This window comes from Spea bombifrons, chromosome 5 (assembly GCF_027358695.1).
Source record: "Spea bombifrons isolate aSpeBom1 chromosome 5, aSpeBom1.2.pri, whole genome shotgun sequence".
Taxonomy (NCBI): domain Eukaryota; kingdom Metazoa; phylum Chordata; class Amphibia; order Anura; family Pelobatidae; genus Spea; species Spea bombifrons.
In genome coordinates, this window is record NC_071091.1 from 3,641,940 (window position 1) to 3,667,313 (window position 25,374).

Below are 25,374 nucleotides of genomic sequence, written 5' to 3' on the forward strand. Positions count from 1 at the left end.
CACGGAAGACACCTTTAACTTTTCCCCGACACCAGTGATCGGGTTTATGATACAACAGGGAATCCGACACAATCATTTGCATTGAATTTAATTATGGGGTAACCTTATCGATATTTCTAGATGAGAAGAAACACAACATGTGACGAAAAAAAACGAGAAAAACACAACGGATCCGGTAAATTCTGTAATAAGTGGAACGCAAAACCTACGTTAACAATGGCTTAAAATAAGAAAAATACACTAAAAAAAAAATTACCAAGGACTGCTCATGACAAACAGATTGCGCATAAAAAATGAAAGTTTTGATATTGCGGGTAATTATGAATAAGGATAAGACGGTTCTATAAAACTCTGAGATCTCAGATCTCTTCAATGCATGGCAGGTCTGGAAAAGGGGTTCATTTTTTTTACACGTAATTTTTACTATATTTTTTATTTTTATTATATATGGTGTAGTTGGTGGGGTATTAATGAGATCGGGTTAGGGCTAGGTAGGGATAAAAAAAAAAAAGAAACATAAAAATTTTGGAAAACTTAAAATACATATAAAATATAAAGGAATACGGGGTTATTGTCAAATCGGGGCAAGTTAACAAAAATGTTATAAAAATCACATTTTTAGCAATTTTATTCATACAAAAATAATGTCATATATTTATGAATATGATTAAAGCCCTACTTGCTCAGAAAAAATGGAAATAATAGTAAAAAAAAAAAAGTCCAACAACTTCGACGGGAATGCCCACTGATGTCAATGGGTAGGCCTGGCGGCATTCCGCAAGGGGGGGGGCTCCTGGTAGCCGCAAGGGGGGCTCCAGGGGTAGCCAGGTATGCTGAGGGATCATGGGAAATGATGGCATATTCGGATTCATACCTAGGCTGCCTTTGGTGTCAGAGCTGGAAATAGAAATCTAAATAATAAAATCATACATTAACCCCTTAATGACAAAGCCCGTCCATGTACAGGCCTAAAATGCATTGTTTTCAATGGGTTTCGGGACCACCCATTGTCCTTAAGGGGTTAAAAATAGTTTTCCGTATCGGCTATGGTTTCATCTGAGATTTAATTTTCGCTTTATTTTTTTTCATTTGTGTTGATTTTTCCGCACTTACAACTTTCAATTCCCGGGGCAAATGTGATTTACGTCCTGATATAGTTCTCTGATGGGAAAACGGAGCCCTTAATATCTCACCAAAGCAAATATTATTTCAACAGCTGTCGTTGGAAATAATTGAGATTTAACGGCCAGAACAAAAGAACGTAAAAGAGTGCAGTTTTCTCTAAATGATGCACTTTAAATAAAAATAAAATGGCATTTTCATCATTCAATTTAACTTTAACTGAAAAATTATATCATTTTTATTCGGATTTCCCATAAATAAAGTGTTGTTATTTGGGTATTTTTTTTGGGCTACCAGGAGCTCTCTGTTTTGTTGGGGCGTGGTTTTGTGATGGGTGGGGCTAGCTACAATTAGGGGTGGAGCCAGTCCAATTTAGCCTTTATTCAGTCGGCAGTGAGTAGGAAACAGTAGGAAATTAACCTAAAAGTTCTGTAGAAAGTAAGTTAAAAAGCAATGTAAGCTGTAATATTTTAGTACACAATAAGTTCATATTTTTACTTCTTAAAAAAAAAAACAGCAATATTTTTATTAGCAGTATTTTTTTATCTGAATATTTCATTTTTTTAAATTAAATTAGATAAATCCTACATTTTTGTGTTTTCTCAACATAATTGTTGAGAAAAATGCGCAGTTTTTAAAGCTAGCAAACTCTGCTTATTTTCTTAGCAGTATTTTTTTTTTTAATCTGAATATTTTTTTTTTTTTTTTTAGAAAATAGGAAGTTTGATAAGTCACAAAATGAAATTAACTTGACAAAAAGCCCATAGAATACTTCTAAAAAAAATAAAATATCCTTCCTAGTCTTGATTTTCACATTAATATGAAATGTATGACAGTTTCTGGCAACAACCATGGAGCGGACAACAGCCATTTATCACGAGATTCTAATGACGACTTTAAAATGCATTTACTCGCTGTCAGGTACTCCGAGTATCCAAAGCATCATAAATCTCAAGGATGAACTTAACTACCTTATATAAAGGAGAATGTCGCGATTTCCAAAGTTATCAACGTAAAAAGTTCCTCAACCACCGGAGGTTCTAAAGGAACATCACAAAAAAATCAAAACACGTTGTGCGTGAAACATTGAGTGGCGCAATGTTAATTATCGTTATTTATATTAGGCATTTGTCTTCTTCTTGCTCGGTCCAACAGTCACCCCACCCTGTGCTGAGACATTCAGCTATAAAAAAAGACTATGATTGGAACCAAAAAACTATTTTTCTGGCTCATTATAATGCCCATAAAATGCCATCACATTCCATCAAATTAAACACCCATCACTCTTCCGTGAATCACAGGTTATTTTATTTCACCATGGAAAATAAATCATTGCTTGATGTTCAAAAGCTTTTACTCAGAGGAGAGCTACGACCTCCGAGTCCAACTCAAAGACAGAATCAAAGTCATTTTTATCTCATCTTCTTTTGGTTTTATGTACACAGAATTAAAGAAGGTGCAAAGGTGTCATTCAGCAGCGTACCTGGAGCATTTGCCCCCCAGGGTGGATCCTATATTTGGCAACCCCCCACTTTAAAATGTAAAAGCACTCTCACTCACTCACTCTCTCACTCACTCTTACTCATTCTCTCTCACACTCTCTCTCTTTCATGCTCTCACACACTCTCTCAATGTCTCCCTACTTTCTCCACTGACTGATTCCGTGTCCGTCTCCTTTTCCTGCACTTTTTCTTTCTTTAGTTTTCTTTCGTCATTGGCTTCTCCCCCGTATCGGCTCCACTGACCAGACCTCATAGATCGCTTCCTCAAAGAGGCGGGGCTCCCACACACACACCCTCTCTCCCGATTGGAGGAACAAGGGAGAGGCTGTCTACATGGTGCACTTTTGCGGAAGTACTCCTGGAGCCCTGGTAAACAGAGCTGATGGGAGACGCGGAGGAAGAAAGAGGAGGCAAGAGAAGAAGTGAAGCTGAGGGAAAGGAGATGGGGACACAGAAGGGGTTGGCAGAGAAGGTAGGGAGACATTGAGAGAGAAGAAATTTCCATGAGACTTGGAACCCCTGTGTGGCATCCCACTGATGAGTGGCACTCGGGAGGACCCCCCACACACAAGTACCCCACTGGCTCCATTAACCTGTTAAAGTTACCTACATCATCTCTCCTTTATCTTCCCCAACACTTACAAAGGCTGCCTAAACCAATCAATAACCATCAGCAACTTACAATAAGAGAGATAACTTAATGGGGAAGAATAATCACACAGATCCTGAGAACAGGAAGTAAACATTTCTGCTCCCAATGGGATTCATATAAAGTGGGATTCTAACATATTTATTTCCTTTTTTTAATATTATTTTTTTTTATAGTTTATAGATCGGTAAACAGGACAAATCATCTTGGGGGAGTCTAATGAGACCCCTCTACGTACCTGTGCGTACATAGAAAATCCTCCCATTGGTTTCAATGGGAGTACTTTTCTGCCACCGATTGGCTGCTTGAAGGAGCCAATCGCTGGTGCAAAACTGGGACCGCAGTGGTGACGTTGCACTGCAGCTTCTCCTAAAGTAACTTACTTAAATAATGCATATTAAAGCACCACACGGGTCTTTAATATGCATTCTTCGTTGGTGAGGCTCTCTGGGACATTGGAGTGGCCCTTAATTAATATTAATCTGCCCCGGTGGGTGGCCTTGTCTTCGGTTGTATAATTAAAGGGATCCTAGTATCAAGGGGAACTACTATGATTATATATTCGAAATATTGTGCGGCACAGGACATACTAGCTTATTGTGATGAAAATGTATATTTTTTATTTTATTGTCTGCTTCCTCTCTTTCCTAAAAACGAAAACTCTGATCCTCCGCCTGACACGCGCTCAAGAATCATCCTTTGTTTCAAATCTAATACACGCTTTCATCTGCTGGATATTGACAGTGTTATCAGAATCAAAAACACGCTTCATCTGTCATGTTCTGTGCTAATCTAAAAAAAAGAATGTGTTAAAAAGCAGAAGCATCACTTACTATGGAAATATATCTGGTAGTCGGGCTAAATTAGATGCTGTCGGCTCTGTGCGGCACTTTTATGCCTTTGTGCTTTAAAGGGACAGTTGACGGCCCCTGTCTATTGACTACATTAAACTTGAGCTAGAGAAACAAAACAAAACATTGGAAAAGATGCATGAAAAAATACGATTTAATGGCACAATTATATTTTTTAGTAGCCACCGACCCAAGCATTGATCAAAATTCTGCTTGTTGAACTCGGGTTTAGGTCTCTGGAAATGGGTAAATTTCATTAACTGTTGCCATAAAACATGGCAGCCCATTGTTTGACTCTGATCCACCATAACTGGGAGCTTGCGGGTAACCGGAGCCTGCCCTTGCGGGACGCGTCCAGGACTGCCCACTGATGTCAGTAGGCGGTCCAGCTGAAGTCAGCGGGAGGTCACACTGATGTCAGGGGGGTTCCGATTGACATCACAGGAAACACCCCCCATTTAAAGGGGAAATGGACGGGGAGTGGGGAGTGTCAGGACTCCGCTCCCGCGACCCGGAGGATTTGGGGGTTCTCCGGGCCTAACCCACAGAGTTCCCAGGTATATTATCTGGTTCATATAAGTATTATAAAACACATTTTATAATCTCTCAGATGTCTTCATTGGCAAAGTTACCGGCAACAAGAGAGGAATGGAACTTTGTTGTCTGATAACACGAGATAAGTGATTTCAGATGACACGACGGCAGACGTTTCATGGTACAAAGTGGTGGTAAATGCAGGCCAGGCTCTACAGAGAGAGGCATTAGCCGTAGAAAGGGGTAGGTGGTTCTTTACAGATCTCTGGTGAGACCTCATCTGGAGTAATGGAGACGCCATCTCCAGAAAACCAGAGATATTCTAAGGTGAGAGCAAAGAACTACTCAAAATGCGCATGGATAAAACTCAACAAATACACTAAACTATCTCAACATAGATGGCTTGGGTGGAAGACAAGAGAAGGCAAATATGAAGCCTTCAAAGTATAGGTATAAGGCTTTCCGGAACATAAGACCAAGCAAGATCTGAATGTCAGGAAAAAGTGGGCAGAATAGAGGGGACAAATAACAAACCTGTCCTTCAATTCTGATGCCATGTGTATCAAGAGAAAGCATCAAAGAAACCCCACCAGGTGGAGGTTAGCGGGGCAACTTAATTATTTGTTGATACACGCCGCTGGACAGGAGACACGCCAACATACACAACGTTGTAGACGGTGCTAGAGCTCTCAGCGTCGGAGACACGCTGTCACCCGTCGTCTCTGTTTGTTTGGAGGCAATGCTTGCTCTGCTTGCTCTTTCTATGTCAATAAACATTCTAAAACAGAATTATAAGCTAATGTGTATTGATGCATTTCAGAGTGTTCCTGAGATCCTTGTCTAAACATTAGCTGTACGTGCCGTTCAGGCTTATGTTCTACTTCTGGCACATTCTGTTAATTTGCTTGTTTTTTTTTTTATTGTGTGCTGCCCTACAACCCCCCCAACAACTGTGTAGAGAAATTAGTGTATCACGAAGATATCATTAGAAGAATGTTCTGTCTCAGGCAGGTGACATTTGAATATCCGAAGATATCTTCTGGTTTAATTAAGCATGAAACAAGTTTTTCTATGGCATAATAATTAGTACGACAGCTAGTGCAGATTTTTTTTTTTGTTCAAAGGGAAAATAAGTTGTAAACAAATTAAAATATGGAACACTGAGAAATTATATATTTTTTTTTAAATAAAAGGACCAGGGTTTGTGAAAATGCTGACTTGGGGCACATTCGCTAATCAGCACAATGTTCTGCTTCTTCCTATTAAACCCATACATGCGATGGAGACGGAGCTGGGTTAATTGCTCCAGGGCCCCCTGCCCTGTGAGGGGCCCGCGCCTGATGCATGCACTGGTAATGATGCTCCCTCACTGACACGGCTCACTAGAAAGTGATGTCATTTCCGGGGCACAGAGCACAATGATGGGGCTACCGGCCACAGTACTTCAGTAGGCACTGCAGCCTGTATACTGCAGCCTGTAGCTTTCTCAGTGACACTGCGTGCCAGGAAGTGACATCATTTTCATGCACATAGCACAATACCTACAGGATGTGGCCTATCACTCCCTCACTGTACTGTTTGTGAAAATGATGTCACCTCTGAGTGCCCAATGTCAGGGAGGCGGCTACAAGCCACGCCCTGTAAGTACTGTGGGCAGCGTCAGTGAAGGAGCGTGAAGGACCGGCTTTGAGGTCTGGGAAGTAAACAGTGGATGAAGGGCCCTTTTTGTCTGACTGCTCCTGGGCCCAAAGTGCCTAAATCTGGTCTTGGATAAAGTGCAAGATCCTTGGTCTGGCCCACAGTAGATCCATGGCTGGTAAGCTACAAACTTCCAGCATGCTATGAGCTGGAATCAGTCAGAGTGACTTTCTTGACCAACAAAAGTGTAAAATGATCAATGAGCAAAATTCAACCCAGATAAATGCACAGCTACGCATTTTGGGCAAACACTCAATTAAGTTGGTGGTGTCAAGTGTCTTTAAAGGGACGCTCCAGACATCATATCATGTATCTTCATAAAACAATATTGATATTCATGATATTTAGGACATCTATGACACTTACATTACTAAGCCCCCTATGTTTACAGCTAGGCAGAGCAGTTGGCATTGTTCGGACCGGTCATTCTGGGGCAGATTTGTGTAGGGCTTCGGGCGTACTACAAATCATCCTCACAATACTCATTCGGAAAAGCATGAATTATTGACTGAAAAAGTCGCTTTTAAATCGCAAGGACGTTCTAGTAATGATACCCCAAGAGAATGGAAATGGAAAGAATGACTTAATTATATCAGATTGTCATCTGGACACCGAGGCCTAAAATAAAATATTAAAATTCCGCACAAAAAGGTCATTTCATCTATTTTTACTGAGATATAATATATTTTACATAGAGACACAGGTTACTCTGATGTATCACAAGTACAAACCGCTGAGAAGAATGGAAAGTAGCAGAGATTTCTCTTGCGACGCTTGGGAATTTATAAACTTCGGTCAAAATAAACCTGACGTTACTCAGGGAAGGATAAAAAGCTGCTTTACACATTTATCCCAAGGCATGACAGCTTATATATTTGCGATAAATACCTGGACATTTTACTGCATATCTGTGGTCAACGGTGGATAAATTCCAGCACGCATTTGACCTCGCCTTCCTGATTGGCTGCTCATTTGACGACCTTGCTTTTAATTGGTGCAGAAAACAGGAAGTAGCTGAGCGGCTTAGATAAATGCCCATAATATAAAGGGAAATGCAGGCATTTTTCATAATCTCTTAATTAATCTCAAGTGCGTTATCGGTGACAGGTTGACTTAGAACGTGGTTGGTAATCAGGGCCCCCCCCATTATATTTCCATTAACAAAGTGTTTTTTTATGAATTCTGCTCATTCTAAGTCACTATTCAATAACCAACACAGTCATTGCACATACGTGTTGTATAAAACTTACATGATTTAAAAGGGCGGAAGGATGAAGGAATAGTGGGTGACCATTTGTAAGACCAACACATGACGCACACTCACACAGACCCCTTTTCAGCACCGTAATGTACATTCAAACATATAAACCATTCTCAGCCGCACTAACGTGTACAGAACTCTCAGCAAAATAACACACATTCTCCATAATCACCTTACTTTTCTGAGGTTTAGCAGAAAGAGCGCACTTTCAGCTTTTGGGTGGCAAAAGTGCTTCTCGGTGCCCATCAATTATTCCCCCATCAGGCTACTAGAATGGTTAAGCCTTCCATATCTCGACCTTCATCACAAACACGGGAAAGTTATTTACGGTGATCCATTACATGACGATATTTAGAAAGGGAATGCATTAAAGAATGGCGTGTATCTGTGATTTACAGCCCGGCGATGTCCTCTTCTTGTCAGGCCAAGAGAAAACGACATTTTTCAGCGAGTCTCGAGAGCCAAAATTGGTGCAATTAGCGTCGGATTTATTCTGCAAAGCTGAGCAAATGGCAAAGACGAATTTGTTTATTTAGCTTTTTTGGTTTGGTTTAGGGAATGCAACAAAATATTTTAGCCGTAGATGAATCAAAATGATTTGTGTTATTTTATATTTAACTATTTTCACTATATATATTTATTTTATTTTAAGAAAAGACCATTAAACTGAACAATGGTGTGGAACAGGACAAAAGGAGGATTTTTAACAGTGTCACGGTGCCTTTAAATGTTGGCCAAAGTATTAAACACCTCATTCAACATTTTTAGGAGTGAGGATAAGATTGTGGAGCAAAAACACATTTTTTTATTACAACCCCGTCTTTGAGAAGTGTTTTCACTCTAATGCTTAGTCCGTAGCAGTAGTAATCGATAATGTTAATTAGACATAGGAATGTATATTTCCATACTGGTCCCGGAGAAGATGTTTGTGATAAGAGTTACCTATGAAGAAGGCAACTCTAGATTCTTTGGACCATTCTGGGACATAAATTGTGGCAGGATTTTGTGAAAGCTGATCAGTACTTATGACATCACACTGTAAAATATGACATCACATCCACAACGACAGACGACAGTTTATAAAAGCCGCTGCACTCAGCCTGTTTTCACGTGCATTTTATGTGAATTTGATAACGTTGGCAGAAAAGGGACAGGGCAGTTGGCCAATGAGACACACACAACGCTGCCGGAACTGTCCTAAAAGGTCAACCGGAAACTAGCGTATTGAATGCACCCAAGATTTCTCATCCTAGACCAGGGGCGTCCAACCTGCGGCCCTCCAGCTGCTTCAGGACTACATCTCCCACCCTCCTCTGCCAGCCCCTTAGCTGAAAGAGCATTATGGGAGATGTAGTCCTGCAGCAGCTGGAGGGCTGCAGGTTGGGCGTCACTGTCCTAGACCTTTGGTACAAGAGAAGGAAGTCTGAAGATACATTATATATATATCGATATATATATCTCTCACTATATAAAATATACGCTCGCTGCTCACTTAGCACTAAAACTGATGCTTCTCATATGTTAACACCACTATGTCAGATCCTCTCTACTTCATTCATATCTTACAAGCATGAAAAAAAATGTAATAAAAGAGACTCAATAACAAGAGGCATTTTTCATCATTTTTGTGACAGCAGCAGAGGAATTTGTAGCCAAGCGCTAAATTACATATTAATCAACTTTGTGACTTTGCCTTTTCTATTAAATATGCTGAATTTTTCTAACTTGCCCACGCAGTGAATTAACAAAACTCCATTTCAAATAACCCATAAAGCAGTTAGAACGCCTTCTGTATTTTTTTGTATTTTTTTTTTATTACTGATCAGCTTGTTTAAAACGGGAAGAAAAGGGATACATCGACCCTGATCTGTTCGCGTCTTCGGTCGCAAGCCGGGGACTTTTCGTGTTGTTTGCTTGGTGGATTTGATTGGAAATCAGCAGAGCTTAAAATTCAGTCCGTAGGTCAGCAGAAAAGGGTTATTTTTCAATCATCTTCGGGGAAAGCGTGTAGAAAAATATGAAAAAGCTACACAGTGATACAGAAGAAAAACCTGCTCTGTGTATTTATTAAAGGGAAACATATTCCAGACTGCAAATCGCCAATATTGGTGGCATGATTATTACGTGGATTCCAATGCGTTTTAATGTATGGAAAGCAGTGGGTTACTCCCTAATTATTGGAGTTATGATCTTCCTCCTGCCCTTGGCTCCTCCTTCTGAAGACAGGAAGCATACTTAAGTAAACTTCCTGTATAGATTCTGTAGAACTTCCTTTGAAGTCAATGGAAGTTTTGCTTCCACTGGAAACCGAGGCAGAAGCAGTCGCTAACTTAACATTGATGAGCTCGGCTCCCATTGGATTTAGTTGGAGTGCTGCAGAGTAGGTACAGGAAGTGTACTTAAGTATGCTTCCTGTTTGGTAGTAATTTGTCTAGCTGCAGCCAAGGGGAGGGGAGTGAAGTCACATTTTCTAACCCCAATAACTAAAAAATGCAAGAACCAATCAGCATGCAGTAATATGCACCAAAGTCCATGTTCAATGGCCTCCGAGATAAAAACTATTTTGGGAAGCAGGCCGTCTCTTTAAAGAAATCCCTAGTTCTTTACACTGAGTAAACCAATACCCCCCATTATATGTTTACCATGGAAACCGTCACCTGAACTTCCTGTTCTCAGGCTCACAATGATTATTCCTCCCCACTAAGCTATAGGTTGTTCTAATAAGCGAGTATAGTTATGCTATAGCCACAACAGTTCCCTCCTTAAAAATAATAGCCTGAGGCAGAAATCAATATCAAATAGGTAGCACGTAATGCACTTGGGGGATAGATCAAGGGTCCACCGACTCTTAAAACATCAGGAACAAAAAGACGATGTAGATCATCTTGTTTTTGTAAACTCTGCTTATTTATGTAAAGTTTTCATAAAGGAGCTCAAAGAAAAGCACATTAACACAAAAAAAATATATAAAACAGTTAACGAAATGCGACAAAGAGTAGCTGCAATGTAAAGGGTTTTGTAAACAAGATTCAGTCGCTGCCCTTAAGCAGCTAAAAATAAGTCTTTCTGAAAATAAGAACGTTTTTTTATTTTGTTCTAAAAGGGCAGATAATAAACTCAGATCATCCGGCACTTGACTCGAGTATAAAGGGGGCATCTCGGCAGGCTGCCAAAATGTGGCGAAACTGCCAGCGGCTGACTGCAAAGAAAAAAGGTAAATGTTCAGAAAAAGGATTTTTTAAACCGAAGAGGAAGATAAAATTCCATGTTGAGTAGTAGAAAAAATCTCAAAGGTTTCTATAGCGATTATATCTTTAATACCATTGAGGAGCTTATAAACGTAACCATATGTCAGCATGGGAGAGGGGTGGGTGTAGATATATGGGCGGGGCTATCCCTGCATGGGGGCATGGCTAGTCACACATAGAGGTGGAGCTATCAACACGCAGGCTTGAATAGAAGAGAAAAGTGGGCGGGGAGAGGGCATATTTAAATACCACTCCCCTTGGCCAGAGATCTGGGGGGGCAGTGCTTTTATCGGAGACTCCGGGTCAAACCCAGAAAGTTCCTGGGCATATTTCTTTAGAGCTTCTTGTGCAGGAAGTGCTAGTCCGGCCCTGTATAATGTATAGTTCAATCAGTAAGATAATTTTCAAGAAATCCCTCCCATATTAACTATACATTCTACAGGGCCAATTCAGCCATCACTGCAGAAGAAGTTCACTGGATTTTTTCCATAAAAATACAAAATCAAGTCAGGTCGATGAAATGTTTTAACCCATAACTCACCATTTAGCTAAGAAACTCTTATTGCATTTTTGTTGTGAAACACTGTTACAGAAAGCAACTTCTCCTCATATTTATGGAGCACAGGGGAGAGGACGTCACAGCAAGCACCACCATTTCGGCAGAAGTTCCTCCCGGATTGTATCCGTGGAGATGCGGATAGAGATAGAAGATTGACGATAGCAGATTGAAGATAAAAGATGAAAAAGAAGAAGAAGATGCGGAAGAGGAAGTGGACGGCAGAGAAAGTGGGAAGCATTTTTAGAGCGAGTGAATGAGAGCGTGAGAATGAATGTGGGCACCTGACAAAGTTTGTTCCTGAATTAAAAATGGCCCCAAATTTTCTGCCAAACCCAATGGGCAGGGAACAAAATTTGTTGCCCGAAAATTAATGGGCCAAAAACGAACCAACAAATTTGTTCAAATCGTTTTTGGCTTATTTGCACATGTCTAATTATATATATATATTATATTTTTAATTATTTTAAGGGATCCATGTATAAAGTGGATATAGAGGCAAAAGGTGATCATTGTTGGCATTATTTGCATGCGCCTACTGTCAGATATTTTATGATAGAAAACATGTATTCCATATATTCTGTATTTTACATGAACACAAAATGGAGTCAGAGCCATTTTATTTTACTTAATCATGTAGTTATTATTTCATTTTGTCCTTGTTCTCTCTATAATTGAGAACAAAGAAGTATTCATGTATATAGATGTTTCAGTAAGTATGATACAATTAATGTTATCTTCCATGAGAAAGTTAAGGAGTAGACGCTGCATATCCTTGGGAACGTGAATTCGTATGGGGGATACATGGTAAGACTACCAAGTCCTGAGTTACTATCTAGGAGGTAACACCTGATGATAAGGGTGACCAAGGATAAATTCCAAACACATATGTAATGGTTTTAAGTTAATTCTTAGACCAGAGCGTCTCTCACAGGTAAAGTAAGAAATTACAATGGTGTAAATATGAGTAGAAATCCTAATTTTAATGGGTAAAACCCACTGTTATGATTGGAGAATTCCAATCAAGAGGTGGAGGCTATGATAATAAGCCCTGTCTTTAAAAGCTAAGGTTTTTAATAATTAAGGACTCTCACCTAAGAAACGGACCTTAAAAGAACTGACCCTGTGATAGATAGACCCGGACGGGCTGATTCACCAAATAAACCGCAGAGAATTGGAATTTTAAGATCCTGACACCATATTTCACTCTTGGAGTTACTTTGAGTTCTAACCTAAAGTGATATTCTTTCCATTCAATTTCTTGCCACTGAACCTGGATTAATTTCTACAAGGACCAGTTGGATCACAGCAACAAGTGGTGGTAAATATAATCGTTTTATTATTCTGAATAGAGATGAATTTTGTCTTCTTCATATAGAATTCCCTGTTTCTGGGAAATAATATATGGCATTATTGTATATGGCGGCTTGTGAGACTGCAGCTTATAACCCGTGATAATAACAATAATGAAAAGGTATTTTTACCTGTAGATGAAGTTTGACATTATTTGCATCTATTAGGAACTTCACTAAATACTCTTAGACATTATTAAATTATTTTAATTTGTCATATTAGTTGAACTAATATATAAGAGAGATAGTGATATTTTTATTACTGCCCTGATTATTATCAATTTTTGGTTGCTGAGTGGAATGGAAATTAATTGTGTGTTAGACTCATAAAGTACCAATTCATATTGATAACTATCGATAATATACTGTTTTTCAATTGATTCAATTTTTATATGTTTTAAGAACTTTGTGTTTTATATCATGCACTGTGTGACCCATATACAGATTTTATAAATTGTATTTACAATAAATATTTTTGATTGACTATCTTGGTGATCTATATCTGATTTGAATTATAATTTTCGGTGATCTGAAAGGATTTAGGATCGGAGATAAAATATAGGGTATCTCCTTAAATTAATCTTGTGGATGTGGTACCACAATGATTGGTAGCGTCGTTATTTTGCGTATGTGATAAAATATTGGTTCTGCCTATTTTGTCTCATTAATATCCCTAACATAATTGGAGGCACTGCTGAGATATTTCACGTAAAATAATAATTCGAATTATTGATATACGGTAGTTGTTGTCAATTTCTGTTGTTTCACATAGTATATTTCTGGTACTGTGTATTGTATACTGATCAGTGCATAAAACATGTCTGTGTCCAGCAAATCGAGTGCTACTTCTGGTGAAGATGTTTTGCTGTATAAAGCACAAATGCTGGTACATGTTAATAACATTAAACAGGATGTTATGAAAGGTTATCATAAAAATATGAAAATCAAAGAGAATTATGGAGAGTGGCTCCAATCCCTTAAGGATGAAGTACAAATGACCCTAATTAACGACTGGTCGGAAGGATCACCCTTGGTTGGACATTTGAATACCATTGTTCAAACATCTGATTTGAAGGAGCGAGAAGGGTTAATCCTTTCATCTTGGCCCTATTTCTTTGTATTGGCTTCTCAGTTGTTGCGAGATCGTGAAACTAGAGAAAAAGAAGTGTCTAGTCTCCAGAAAGAGTTGAATGCTTCTAAAGCAGCCCTGGATCAGTTAAATGATACCCAGGCAGAAAACAAACAGTTGAAACTAAAGCTTGATGAATTGACTGATAAGCATTGGGCGCTTCATGGCCAGTACTTTGATGCTAAGAGCAGGGAAACGGATTGTCAGTGTGATCTGGATAATTGTCGTAGGGAGATACGAGAACTCCAAGCCCAATTGTCTCAACAGGATAGTGTGCAAATGCCTAAGCTATCTTTGTATGGTGAAGGTGATGAAGGGGTTAAAACCCACACCACCGTAACAGAGTCTACTGTTCTGAGTATAAGTAAGCAATTACAAACTCTACAAGAACAGGTTAACCAGATGGCTTCTGTCCAATCACAGCGGAATGAGAAAGTTACATTGTCTGATACACGCGATTCCTCTGACTCTGATCAGGAGAGTGATAAAAGCGATCGTGAATCTTCCGTTTATTCAGAAGGTCATGTTTCAGGCGAACCCTCTGTGATGTTACAAGGTGCCAATTCGGCCAAAACACACAGATCAGACGGGCGCTCCCGTAATTTTAAAGGAGCAACAAAGGGTACTAAGAAATTACCCGTACCTGTCTATGATGCCCCTAAGGTAATTAAATTCCTTAAGGAGACTGTTGCTGAATTTTCTAAAAAAGGCACAGCTAATATCGCTGATCATTTAGAATCATTTGAAAGGGCAATGCAGTTTTTGGGAATGGATGATGATTTCCACAAGAAGCACTATGTGTCGTGGACTTTTTCAAGTCATTACAGACATTACTTTGAAGGTTTACAAAGTATGCAAACCCTATCTTGGTCTAAAATGAAATATGAGATTAAGATTGAGTTTGGACAGTATAAAACTGTCTCAGCCGCTAAGAAGGCTGTGTATAATCTGAAATGCAGACCTCACCAAAGTCCTAGAGAGTTTTTAACTGTTCTAAAGAACGCTTATTCTCTTACAGAACGTAAGCCCAAATATGATTCTCGAGAATTCCGTGATCTTTTCTTCTATGCAATGCCTTCTCCAATTCGGACAAATCTTGCTAGAGATTATGATAGCGATTGTTCATTAGACTGGCTTGTCAATGAATGCATGACGCTGTATACAGTATTGCATGCCAATGATGATTTGCCTGATAAAAAGAATCAGAAATATCATGGACAAGAGGTGGCAGAAACCCAAGCCCATCTGGGATTAGAATCACAGAAAAAGAGAAGCTATGCTGAGGTGGTTAAATCCCCAAAACCTCAGAAACAGGAATCGGCTACAGCCTCACCTGTTGTCAGGCCTAAAACTCTTAATGTGGAATCCCAGGATAACGAAGGAAAAAGTCCTACTGCCAAAAAGAATCCACAGTGGAGAAAGGGTAATTCCCAGTGGAAGAAAAACCCTCAGGCAAGGAGGAAATTTTACAGGACTAATGGGGACAGATCCAGTCAGTCTGAGTCTGATAACTCCCAACAGCCTCAGCCAAATAACTCCAAACCTAACAGGCAGTACAGGAATGGGAAAAACAATTTTCGTCATCATGTCAATCAAATGAGTGACCAAATCAAATTGTTAACGGAGCAAATGACTAAATTAAGTCAAACTGTGGCTACAGCGACCACCAATCCTTTTTTAGGGGTAGGTCCCGCTACAATGCCAGCTCCTCCGCAATAGATCATAACGAAGTTAAAGCCGATGTGGCAATGCAGGGGTGGTTATCAGATGATATAATTCCTAACCCTGTTTTACTTCCAGATCCTCATCATCTATCAGGTGATGTTAATAATGATGGTAAAACCTATGTGGTCCCTCCACTTTTGGCTAGGGGGGACGTGTCTGTAACTTTTTCTTCTATATTGCAGCCAGACCAAATGAGTCCGCAAGCTAACTTGTCTTTAAAAGCACCTAGTTCCCAGGAACCGGCTCTGAAGGAGTTAACCGATGAGATACCGACCGCTAGTAACAGCTTGAATGCTCAAGACATTCCTGAGAAGGAAGAACTAGTGGGTAAGAGTGCGCATACATCAGTACAGGTTGGAACTACTGCCGTGACAGGTAACGTATGGAAGACAAGTGATATGCTGACACATTCTAAGTTCTTATGTGAATTAGAAGAATATGAAGGAAGATATTATGTTTCTGTAAATGTACAGGATTCATTACCACAACCCTTCATGGGGTTAATTGACACTGGGTCACAGGCAACTATATTGTCAAATGTGTACTTTCAGAAGGTAATGGACTTAGCAGCGGAGAAGCCGAAGCTAAGAGATTTTCCAAATACTCTACTGAGTGTTGGAGGTAATTCCCTTCATGTCGTAGGTTCTACCTGGTTAAAGTTTACCATAGGTAATAAGACCTTGAGACACCCGGTAATAGTGGTAAATCTCCCCTATGACCGATTGATTTTGGGTATAGATATACTCAGAAGACTTAATGTAATCATAGATTGTGTGAATGGGATTGTATGGTCACAAACCAAAGTACCCATTCCATATGATAAGTCTCATCAGCAATCCAGGCGTAACTGCCATATGATTGAGGAAAGGCCGGACTCAATTGAAATTCATTTTAGGAATAGTCAGTCATCTGATGTTACTGTTTTGCAGGTTAATGATTTTATTTCCCCTGCAGATGATCATTCCATAAAAGTTCAACCGGAGAGGATCCGAAATGTCTCTCTGGAAGGCGATATTTTAACCATTTCTCTTCGCAGGGATTATGTGGAATCTGTGGAATCAACAAGTCATGTTCAATTCCTTGACAAAATTGAAAGGGTTAATAACAATTTATTTTTTCCTGTTCAAGTGAATGATCTAGGGAGAAATAAGAATGCCAAGCTAAACTTGGAGATCGAAAACAGCTATATCAGCAAAAGTCTGTTAAAGCAGATCGCTAATCCTAAAATGATCCGGTATCTTTCTCCCCAAGACAGGTGGATCCATAATCTGGACGGCGAATCGGACAGCCATAATATTATTGCAAAATGTTTATTATCTATTTCTATCGGAAATAAGACAGCCAAACATTTGTTTCTGGTGTTGGACGAACCTCGTTACCAGATTTATGTGGGCAATGATGTCATACATCGCTTTGCTATCCATCTGGATTTGATCAATTCTAATCTTTGGACCAGGTTAAAAGGCAATCCTTGTGAATTTCAGGAGGAAGATGCAGCACTGAAATCGGCACAGTTATTGCCATATGCAGTCAGTGTTCAAGTACCTGAAGATGTAACCATTCCACAAGGAAGCAGTAACTTTCTTCTACCCATACAGGTTAAGAAAGGCCAGAGATTGAGAAATCCCAATGCATTTATCTGCTTATCCAACCGGATGCAACAGCTAGGTATCATGGTAACACCTACACCAATGGTAAATATTCATGGAAACCCTATTTATGTTGTTATAAACAACATTGCACCTCATAATATTACCTTATCCAAAGGTACTGTTGTAGGTTTGGCATTGGATTCAGAATATTATACTTTTGGATTTCAAAATCATGTAATAGGTCTCATTCCTGAAGAATATCTAACAGAAGAACAAATAGTGGAACAAACGTTTAATTCTATTCCAGAAGGTTTATTCACTATCCAATCTGTTTATCCTTTCAATATAGGTGAAGGTTCGTGCAGGATCGAAGAATCCTCCATCGTCTTTGACCACCTAATTGATGAACAAGAATATCATGACCAAAAGAAAATTAATCCACCTGGAGAGGACCTAACCTCTAAACTTGAGGAATCCTTTGAAATAGGTCAACCTAAAGTTTTTCCTGGATTTCAGGAAAGGGTGGAAGAACAGATATCCATGGCTGATGCTTGCGCTAATGACAGTGAACGTCAACAGCTAAGGGAAATTCTAATGGAGTTCCAAGAGATCTTTGCCAAAGATTCTTATGATTGTGGTTTTACTAACCTTCATGTCGCTAGGATCCAGACTGATCCCGATCTACCACCCGTATGTATCAAGCAATATAGACTACCTTTAGCGTCCTATGATGCGCTACAGGATATCATTCGGAATTTAAAGGACCGTGGCATTATCCGTTCGGTGCACAGTTCGTATAATAACCCCATCCTAGGAATTCTGAAGCCTAATGGTCAATGGCGTTTGTGTGCTGATTTAAGACAGCTAAATAAACGTGTGTATATGTCTGGATGGCCTGTACCCTACATAGACCAATACTTGGTACAAATGCAAGGATCCAAAATATTTACTGCCCTAGATTGTGCCCAGGGATACTGGACTATTCCGGTACACAAGGAGGACCAATACAAGTTGGCCTTTACATTTGGAAAACAGCAGTATACTTGGACCCGGATGCCTTTTGGTTACATAAATTCTGGTCATGAATTTGCTGTCTTCATGCATAAAGTTATGCCTGATGCATTTGAAAGGGGAACCTTGGCCTATGTGGATGATATTTTACTCAAAAGTACTTCTTTTGATAAACATATTCTGGAGATCCGACATGTTCTTAATCAATTAAGAGAAGCAGGAGTTAAACTTTCATTACAGAAAGCCCAATGGTGTCGCACCAAAGTCAACTTCCTTGGACACGAGGTAACTTCTGAAGGGTTAAGTCCACAGAAGAAGAAAGTTGAAGCCGTTCTGAATGCCAAAACTCCTACCAATGTCAAAGAATTAAGATCATTCTTAGGAATGATTAATTATTCCCGTAAGTTTATTGATAACTATGCAGAACTAACAAAACCTCTTTTACAGCTGCTTAAGAAAGACGTAAGATGGAACTGGGGGGAAGCCCAGGACAAAGCCATAGACGAGCTGAGGAGAAAACTCACTCAGGCACCCTGTTTGGCATATCCGGAGGGAGGTAAGCCTTTCTATCTGGAAACCGGATTTACTAACTTAAGCATAAGTGCGGTTTTGTATCAAAAACAGGACAATCTGAACAAAGTCATCGCATATGCAAGCAAAACCTTGTCACCGGTTGAAGTGAAATTCAACAACTGTGAGAAAGCTTTATTGTCTACAGTATGGGCATTACAGAATTTTCGGAGCTATATCCACGGCGAGAAGATTATTGTAGAAACTGCTCACCAACCTCTACAATATTTGCAGAGCAACAGGATACGAGACGGTAATCTTTCTAACAGTAGAATTACTGCATGGACTTTATTCTTACAGGGATGGCCGTTAGAAGTCCGTTATAATCAAAACAAGAAGAATGTAGTTGCCCAAGGACTAGCAGATCTACATGATTGTGCTGCTCTTCCACTGGATGATAACTCTACCGGAGATGATTTCCTAGAGGAACAATTACTTTCTCCTTATAAAGCTTATGACGAGGAATATTGTCGACCACTATCATGTGTATACATAGATGGTTGTTCATATCATATCACCATTGATAATGAACGGAAATTGGTTGCAGGTATTGGAATCACCTGGACAGGTGATTATCCAAATATATCTGTAGGATACAGCATTGGTCCTAAAAGCAGTCAGATAGCTGAACTTTGTGCCGTATATAAGACCGTTCAAATGGCAATTGAGTATGGTGTTAAAGAATTTGTTATCATAACCGATTCTAACTACGTGCGCAATAGCTTTGTCGAATATCTGCCTAGCTGGAAACGTAACCAAATGCTGAGAAGTAACAACAAACCTGTGAAGCATGGTAAGTTGTTTTGTGAAATTGATGAATTGGTAATCAAACATGGTTTGACCATTTATTGGAAGAAAACCAAAGGCCATTCTAAGATACAAAGTATCGATAAAGAAGGTAATGATTTGGCTGATTCATTAGCAAAACAGGCAGCCATCAATGGAGAACTTTTTAACATTGATGATCTTACTGGATCAATTCAGATTGAAGCCATAACTAGACAGCAAGCTAGAAATGAAGTGGACCTTAATATTGCACAATGGAATCAAGAATTTCCCAATGAGGATCTGATCACTAGTCAAAAGAACGATCCCGTTATTGGTCGATTTTATGAGTATATAAAAGATCCTATTGCCAATCCTATCACTGATGATGATTGTAAGGATAATGAAGACTTGCGAATCTTAATGAGATATAAAGTCCAATTCAATTTGATGGATGGATTGCTGATCAGAACATCCAAACATGGCATACAACAATGGGTAGTTCCTACCACCTTTAGAGGTTTAATGTTGCAACACGCACATGACGCACCTACTTCTGGTCATCGTGGGGATAAGATCACCTACGAAATCCTGCGTGATTATGCCTATTGGCCACATATGCTAAGAGATGTGCAAACTTATTGTCGAGGATGTTTGATTTGTCCGCAATTCCAACCTCATGCTCCCACTCATCGTGCACCACTTCAGAAACGAGGAATGTCTCTACCTTGGTCTGACATACAAATCGATTTCATTGGACCTGTAACTAGATCCTCAAGAGGTAACAAGTATATGTTAACTGTTACATGTATGTTCACCAAATGGGTAGAATGTATTCCATGCAGAGAGAACACTAGTTCTGTGTGTGCAGCATTACTAATTAATCATGTATTTTCCAGATTTGGCCTTCCTCAGAGAATCGAGTCAGATCGTGGAAGTCATTTCACAAGCGAAGTGATGACAAAAATGTGGAAAATCCTAGGTGTGAAGCGCAAGTTACATATCGCCTACCGTGCAGCTTCTAGCGGAGGGGTAGAGCGTTATAACCAGTCCATAGTAAACATACTCAAAAAGTATGTGAAAGAATCTGGCAAGGACTGGGATGTTAAATTGCCCTTAGTTCTAATGGCTATTAGAGCTACACCTAGTACCGCCACTAAGATGTCACCTTTTGAATTGATGACAGGCAGAAAGATGATTTTACCACAACATCTGCTATATCGCACATCTGATCATAATTTGATCAACGCTGCAACAACCCATCAGTATGTTGAAAATCTACGTAAACATCTTCAATATGCATTTGCTTTTGCACAAAAGAATCTAGGAAAAGCAGCAATCAGTGCTAAAACCTACTATGATCTGAAGACTACTAAGAAAGAATATGAAATCTCCGACCAAGTTTATCTGTATAACTTTGCACGAAACCAAGTGAAGGAAAAGAAGTTTCTACCTTCTTGGAAGGGTCCATATGTCATAATTGACAAGATTTCACCAGTAGCCTATAAGATCAAGATTCCTAAAGATGGTAATTTTGTTGAAAAATGGGTTCATATTAACCAATTGCGTGTTTGTCATCCTAGATCTCAGTTAAGAATTCTAGATAATGATTCTGAGATAGAAGATTGAACATCGGTGTGAAGTCAGAAGATCAAAATCTACAATGTGGTATCGTATACAACTTGAAATGTTGTTATGTTATGCGATAATGTATATCCATGTCATTAATTTCCATACCATCCAGCAACTATATCAATATCGATAGGTAGATTGGATAGTTATGTTTTAATGTCAAGTGATATTACAAGTACGTATACTCATACTATTCTTTTCTTTTTGAATATTAAGACAAGGATTCATGTTCTGAAAGATGTCCAAGAAGGATGTGGCGATCGTCTGGATCGTATTACTCCTGTGTCACGAGATGCGGATGGAACCGATCGCAGAGCCTGGACCATCCTCTGGCATCATGATCCAAGAAGCTCCTGGATTCATCCTTACAGAAAAGAGGATCCTAACACAACGTGTGTTTGTCAGCTTAGACCCGAAGATCTCCATCGAAAAACAGTACAACGTTTCATCGATGCAGCTCCCTGAATTAAAGGCCTGGTACCAGATGCATCTTGAAAGAGCACAAAGACGCGTTCAAGAAATTTTGGAACAAGCCAGGAAGCCGTTTGTATCGAGCTCCATTACAATGAATCATCGAGCTAAAAGATTTCTTGTTGCTTTAATTGTTGCCTTGGTATGTACAGCCATAGGTGCCGTCGTTGCAACCGGTATGTCTGCCGCAAACGCTGTTTCTGTTCAAACTTTGGAGAACGAAATTCGAGGCTTAAAAGGAGAAATCAATGCTATTTATCGGGAAATGGAACGACAAAGAGAGTATCTCGTGGATTTAATGGTTATGGTGAATGATACCATTGTAACCACGAATATGCATTCCAAATTAATCTCTCACTCCATTAATCTGCACCAAAGTCATGAACAATTCAAACGTGAACTTTTGTCTATGCACGACCCGATAATATTCCACACAACTTCATTTTTGGACGAAGTGCAATCTGGAATGACTGATTTAACCAGAGGACACATTTCTTTATATTTTGTGTCAGAAACATCGTTCGTAAAATGATTACTAAAGTGGATATCGATACAGAAAGTTTTCATTAATGACTTCTCTTACAGGAGCAAGCGTTCCAATCCGTGCATTATACCCCTGCATGTCCCATGTCGGACAACATGATTTGAAGTCGTTCATATGCTATCTGATGTTTGTTTAGATCATTCTAAAGCAAACTGGATTTTGCTTTGTCATAATCTAAAGGGGGGATTATGTCAGATATTTTATGATAGAAAACATGTATTCCATATATTCTGTATTTTACATGAACACAAAATGGAGTCAGAGCCATTTTATTTTACTTAATCATGTAGTTATTATTTCATTTTGTCCTTGTTCTCTCTATAATTGAGAACAAAGAAGTATTCATGTATATAGATGTTTCAGTAAGTATGATACAATTAATGTTATCTTCCATGAGAAAGTTAAGGAGTAGACGCTGCATATCCTTGGGAACGTGAATTCGTATGGGGGATACATGGTAAGACTACCAAGTCCTGAGTTACTATCTAGGAGGTAACACCTGGTGATAAGGGTGACCAAGGATAAATTCCAAACACATATGTAATGGTTTTAAGTTAATTCTTAGACCAGAGCGTCTCTCACAGGTAAAGTAAGAAATTACAATGGTGTAAATATGAGTAGAAATCCTAATTTTAATGGGTAAAACCCACTGTTATGATTGGAGAATTCCAATCAAGAGGTGGAGGCTATGATAATAAGCCCTGTCTTTAAAAGCTAAGGTTTTTAATAATTAAGGACTCTCACCTAAGAAACGGACCTTAAAAGAACTGACCCTGTGATAGATAGACCCGGACGGGCTGATTCACCAAATAAACCGCAGAGAATTGGAATTTTAAGATCCTGACACCATATTTCACTCTTGGAGTTACTTTGAGTTCTAACCTAAAGTGATATTCTTTCCATTCAATTTCTTGCCACTGAACCTGGATTAATTTCTACAAGGACCAGTTGGATCACAGCAACAAGTGGTGGTAAATATAATCGTTTTATTATTCTGAATAGAGATGAATTTTGTCTTCTTCATATAGAATTCCCTGTTTCTGGGAAATAATATATGGCATTATTGTATATGGCGGCTTGTGAGACTGCAGCTTATAACCCGTGATAATAACAATAATGAAAAGGTATTTTTACCTGTAGATGAAGTTTGACATTATTTGCATCTATTAGGAACTTCACTAAATACTCTTAGACATTATTAAATTATTTTAATTTGTCATATTAGTTGAACTAATATATAAGAGAGATAGTGATATTTTTATTACTGCCCTGATTATTATCAATTTTTGGTTGCTGAGTGGAATGGAAATTAATTGTGTGTTAGACTCATAAAGTACCAATTCATATTGATAACTATCGATAATATACTGTTTTTCAATTGATTCAATTTTTATATGTTTTAAGAACTTTGTGTTTTATATCATGCACTGTGTGACCCATATACAGATTTTATAAATTGTATTTACAATAAATATTTTTGATTGACTATCTTGGTGATCTATATCTGATTTGAATTATAATTTTCGGTGATCTGAAAGGATTTAGGATCGGAGATAAAATATAGGGTATCTCCTTAAATTAATCTTGTGGATGTGGTACCACAATGATTGGTAGCGTCGTTATTTTGCGTATGTGATAAAATATTGGTTCTGCCTATTTTGTCTCATTAATATCCCTAACACTACCCAGAATCCCTTGTGGTTGTGGCAGCACCATGAGATTTCTGAGGGGAAAACAATCCTTCTGGCTTGTCTGGTGTCTGTAGATGAGTGTTTAATAATGTTTATACTACACCCTTAGATATATATATATGTGTACACGCTTCATATCCTGTATATATATATTGTATATATTTATACTATAAATGTAGGAGTGATGCTTCCTGAGCCGGAATTTAAAGGGCAGCTTTTTGGGATAATTAAACCCTATTAATTAAAATCAAATTAAACTTATTTCAAACCTGCCAAAAGTTATTTCCCATGGCATTCACGTTAGGTGGGTTTCTAATCCGTAAGTAGTTTATTTCAGATGAAAGAGCGCTACGTAGGTTTATCTCGAGTACAGAAGAAGCGTAACATGTGGGATTTGGTAAAAGTGATTGATCCGCTATAAATTTAATTGAAAACCTTCCTCCGGTAACCTGCATGGTAAGATTTGATTTGGGAAACATTCTTGTCCTCATTCGCTCTGCAATTTTATTCATTCCGCTCGTCAGTCATTTTGCTTTAAACTTCTATGCTGCTCTCTGATTGAATTTGGCTTCAAGCTTTTTTTCTCACTGTCATTTATGTTTTTATTTTCTAGACCATCTGAATATAAAAAAAAAGGGATAATGAGATTTCGGTGCCCACGGTGCGATGCGCCTTCTCCGTAATCTTGTCTTCGCGGTGTACGGAGACGTCTGACGCGCTTGGCTACAAACAAATACCTTGTATACCGCCTTCCCTCCAATATATATTTTTGTTACGTTAGTCTAGGTTTCTAGAAATCAGACACCCGCCAGACTATAAATCCATTTTTAGCCCTAAATAGGTGGTGCTACTTCAGGCGATGTAACAAATCTTAAAAAATGCAAAGCTACTGTTAATTAATTTTACTGATATTTCTGGTTTAGGGGGGGAAACAAAGTGGGCATTAAGAATATTTAAGATCCAATGTGTAAAAAGTTATAACCTTAGACGTTTGGGAGGTTGCACGCAATGGAATGGTCCAGTTGGCTGAAACATTCTGTTTGGTTGTCATGGTTATTAGACCACTTTCTAAAATTTTTCTCTAAAAAGAGTCTTTATGTTTCAAGAGTTAGCTGATGGGGAGTTTAGGGTAAATATCGGCCCTCGTTGGCACTTTAATGCGTGAGTGTTACTTTATATTTGACTTTTTTCCTAATCCAAATGCTTTAAGGGGCTTCATCAGAATCTTCTCTCTACATTTGCCCTCCATCCCACCCGCAGCTCCATTTCTGCGCAGCGACTTAGTTTTTGTCATACCCCCAATATACCCATCCTCCAAATCTGGATGCCGGTGTTGGGGTTGTGGGGTGGTGCTACCAACACAAGTGGGCAGAACCAGAGGCAGAGCTTCGCCACCCAACTTCCCCAAAGGACCTCATTGCAGGGCAAGCAGGCCATGTGGAGGTCTGTGCTGCAACAGTATAGTCCTCCA

At 39.0% G+C, this 25,374-nt stretch overlaps 2 protein-coding genes across 3 annotated transcripts in view; one reads left to right on the plus strand and one right to left on the minus strand.

The window, feature by feature from the left end:
• The window catches only part of CRHR2 (corticotropin releasing hormone receptor 2), a 149,496-nt gene that overhangs the window by 32,468 nt on the left and 91,654 nt on the right, over nt 1-25,374 (minus strand). The window lies entirely within an intron of this gene.
• On the plus strand, nt 11,966-23,700 carry LOC128497788 (uncharacterized). The gene is made up of 2 exons (XM_053467951.1): nt 11,966-12,742; nt 21,414-23,700. Exon 2 carries the CDS (start codon nt 21,436-21,438, stop codon nt 22,198-22,200), a length of 765 nt encoding a protein of 254 aa, XP_053323926.1. The 5' UTR covers nt 11,966-12,742; nt 21,414-21,435; the 3' UTR covers nt 22,201-23,700.

Coding starts and splice junctions, on each gene's coding strand:
- LOC128497788 (XM_053467951.1), top strand. CDS start 21,436: ATGTCCAAGAAGGATGTGGCGATCGTCTGGATCGTATTACTCCTGTGT.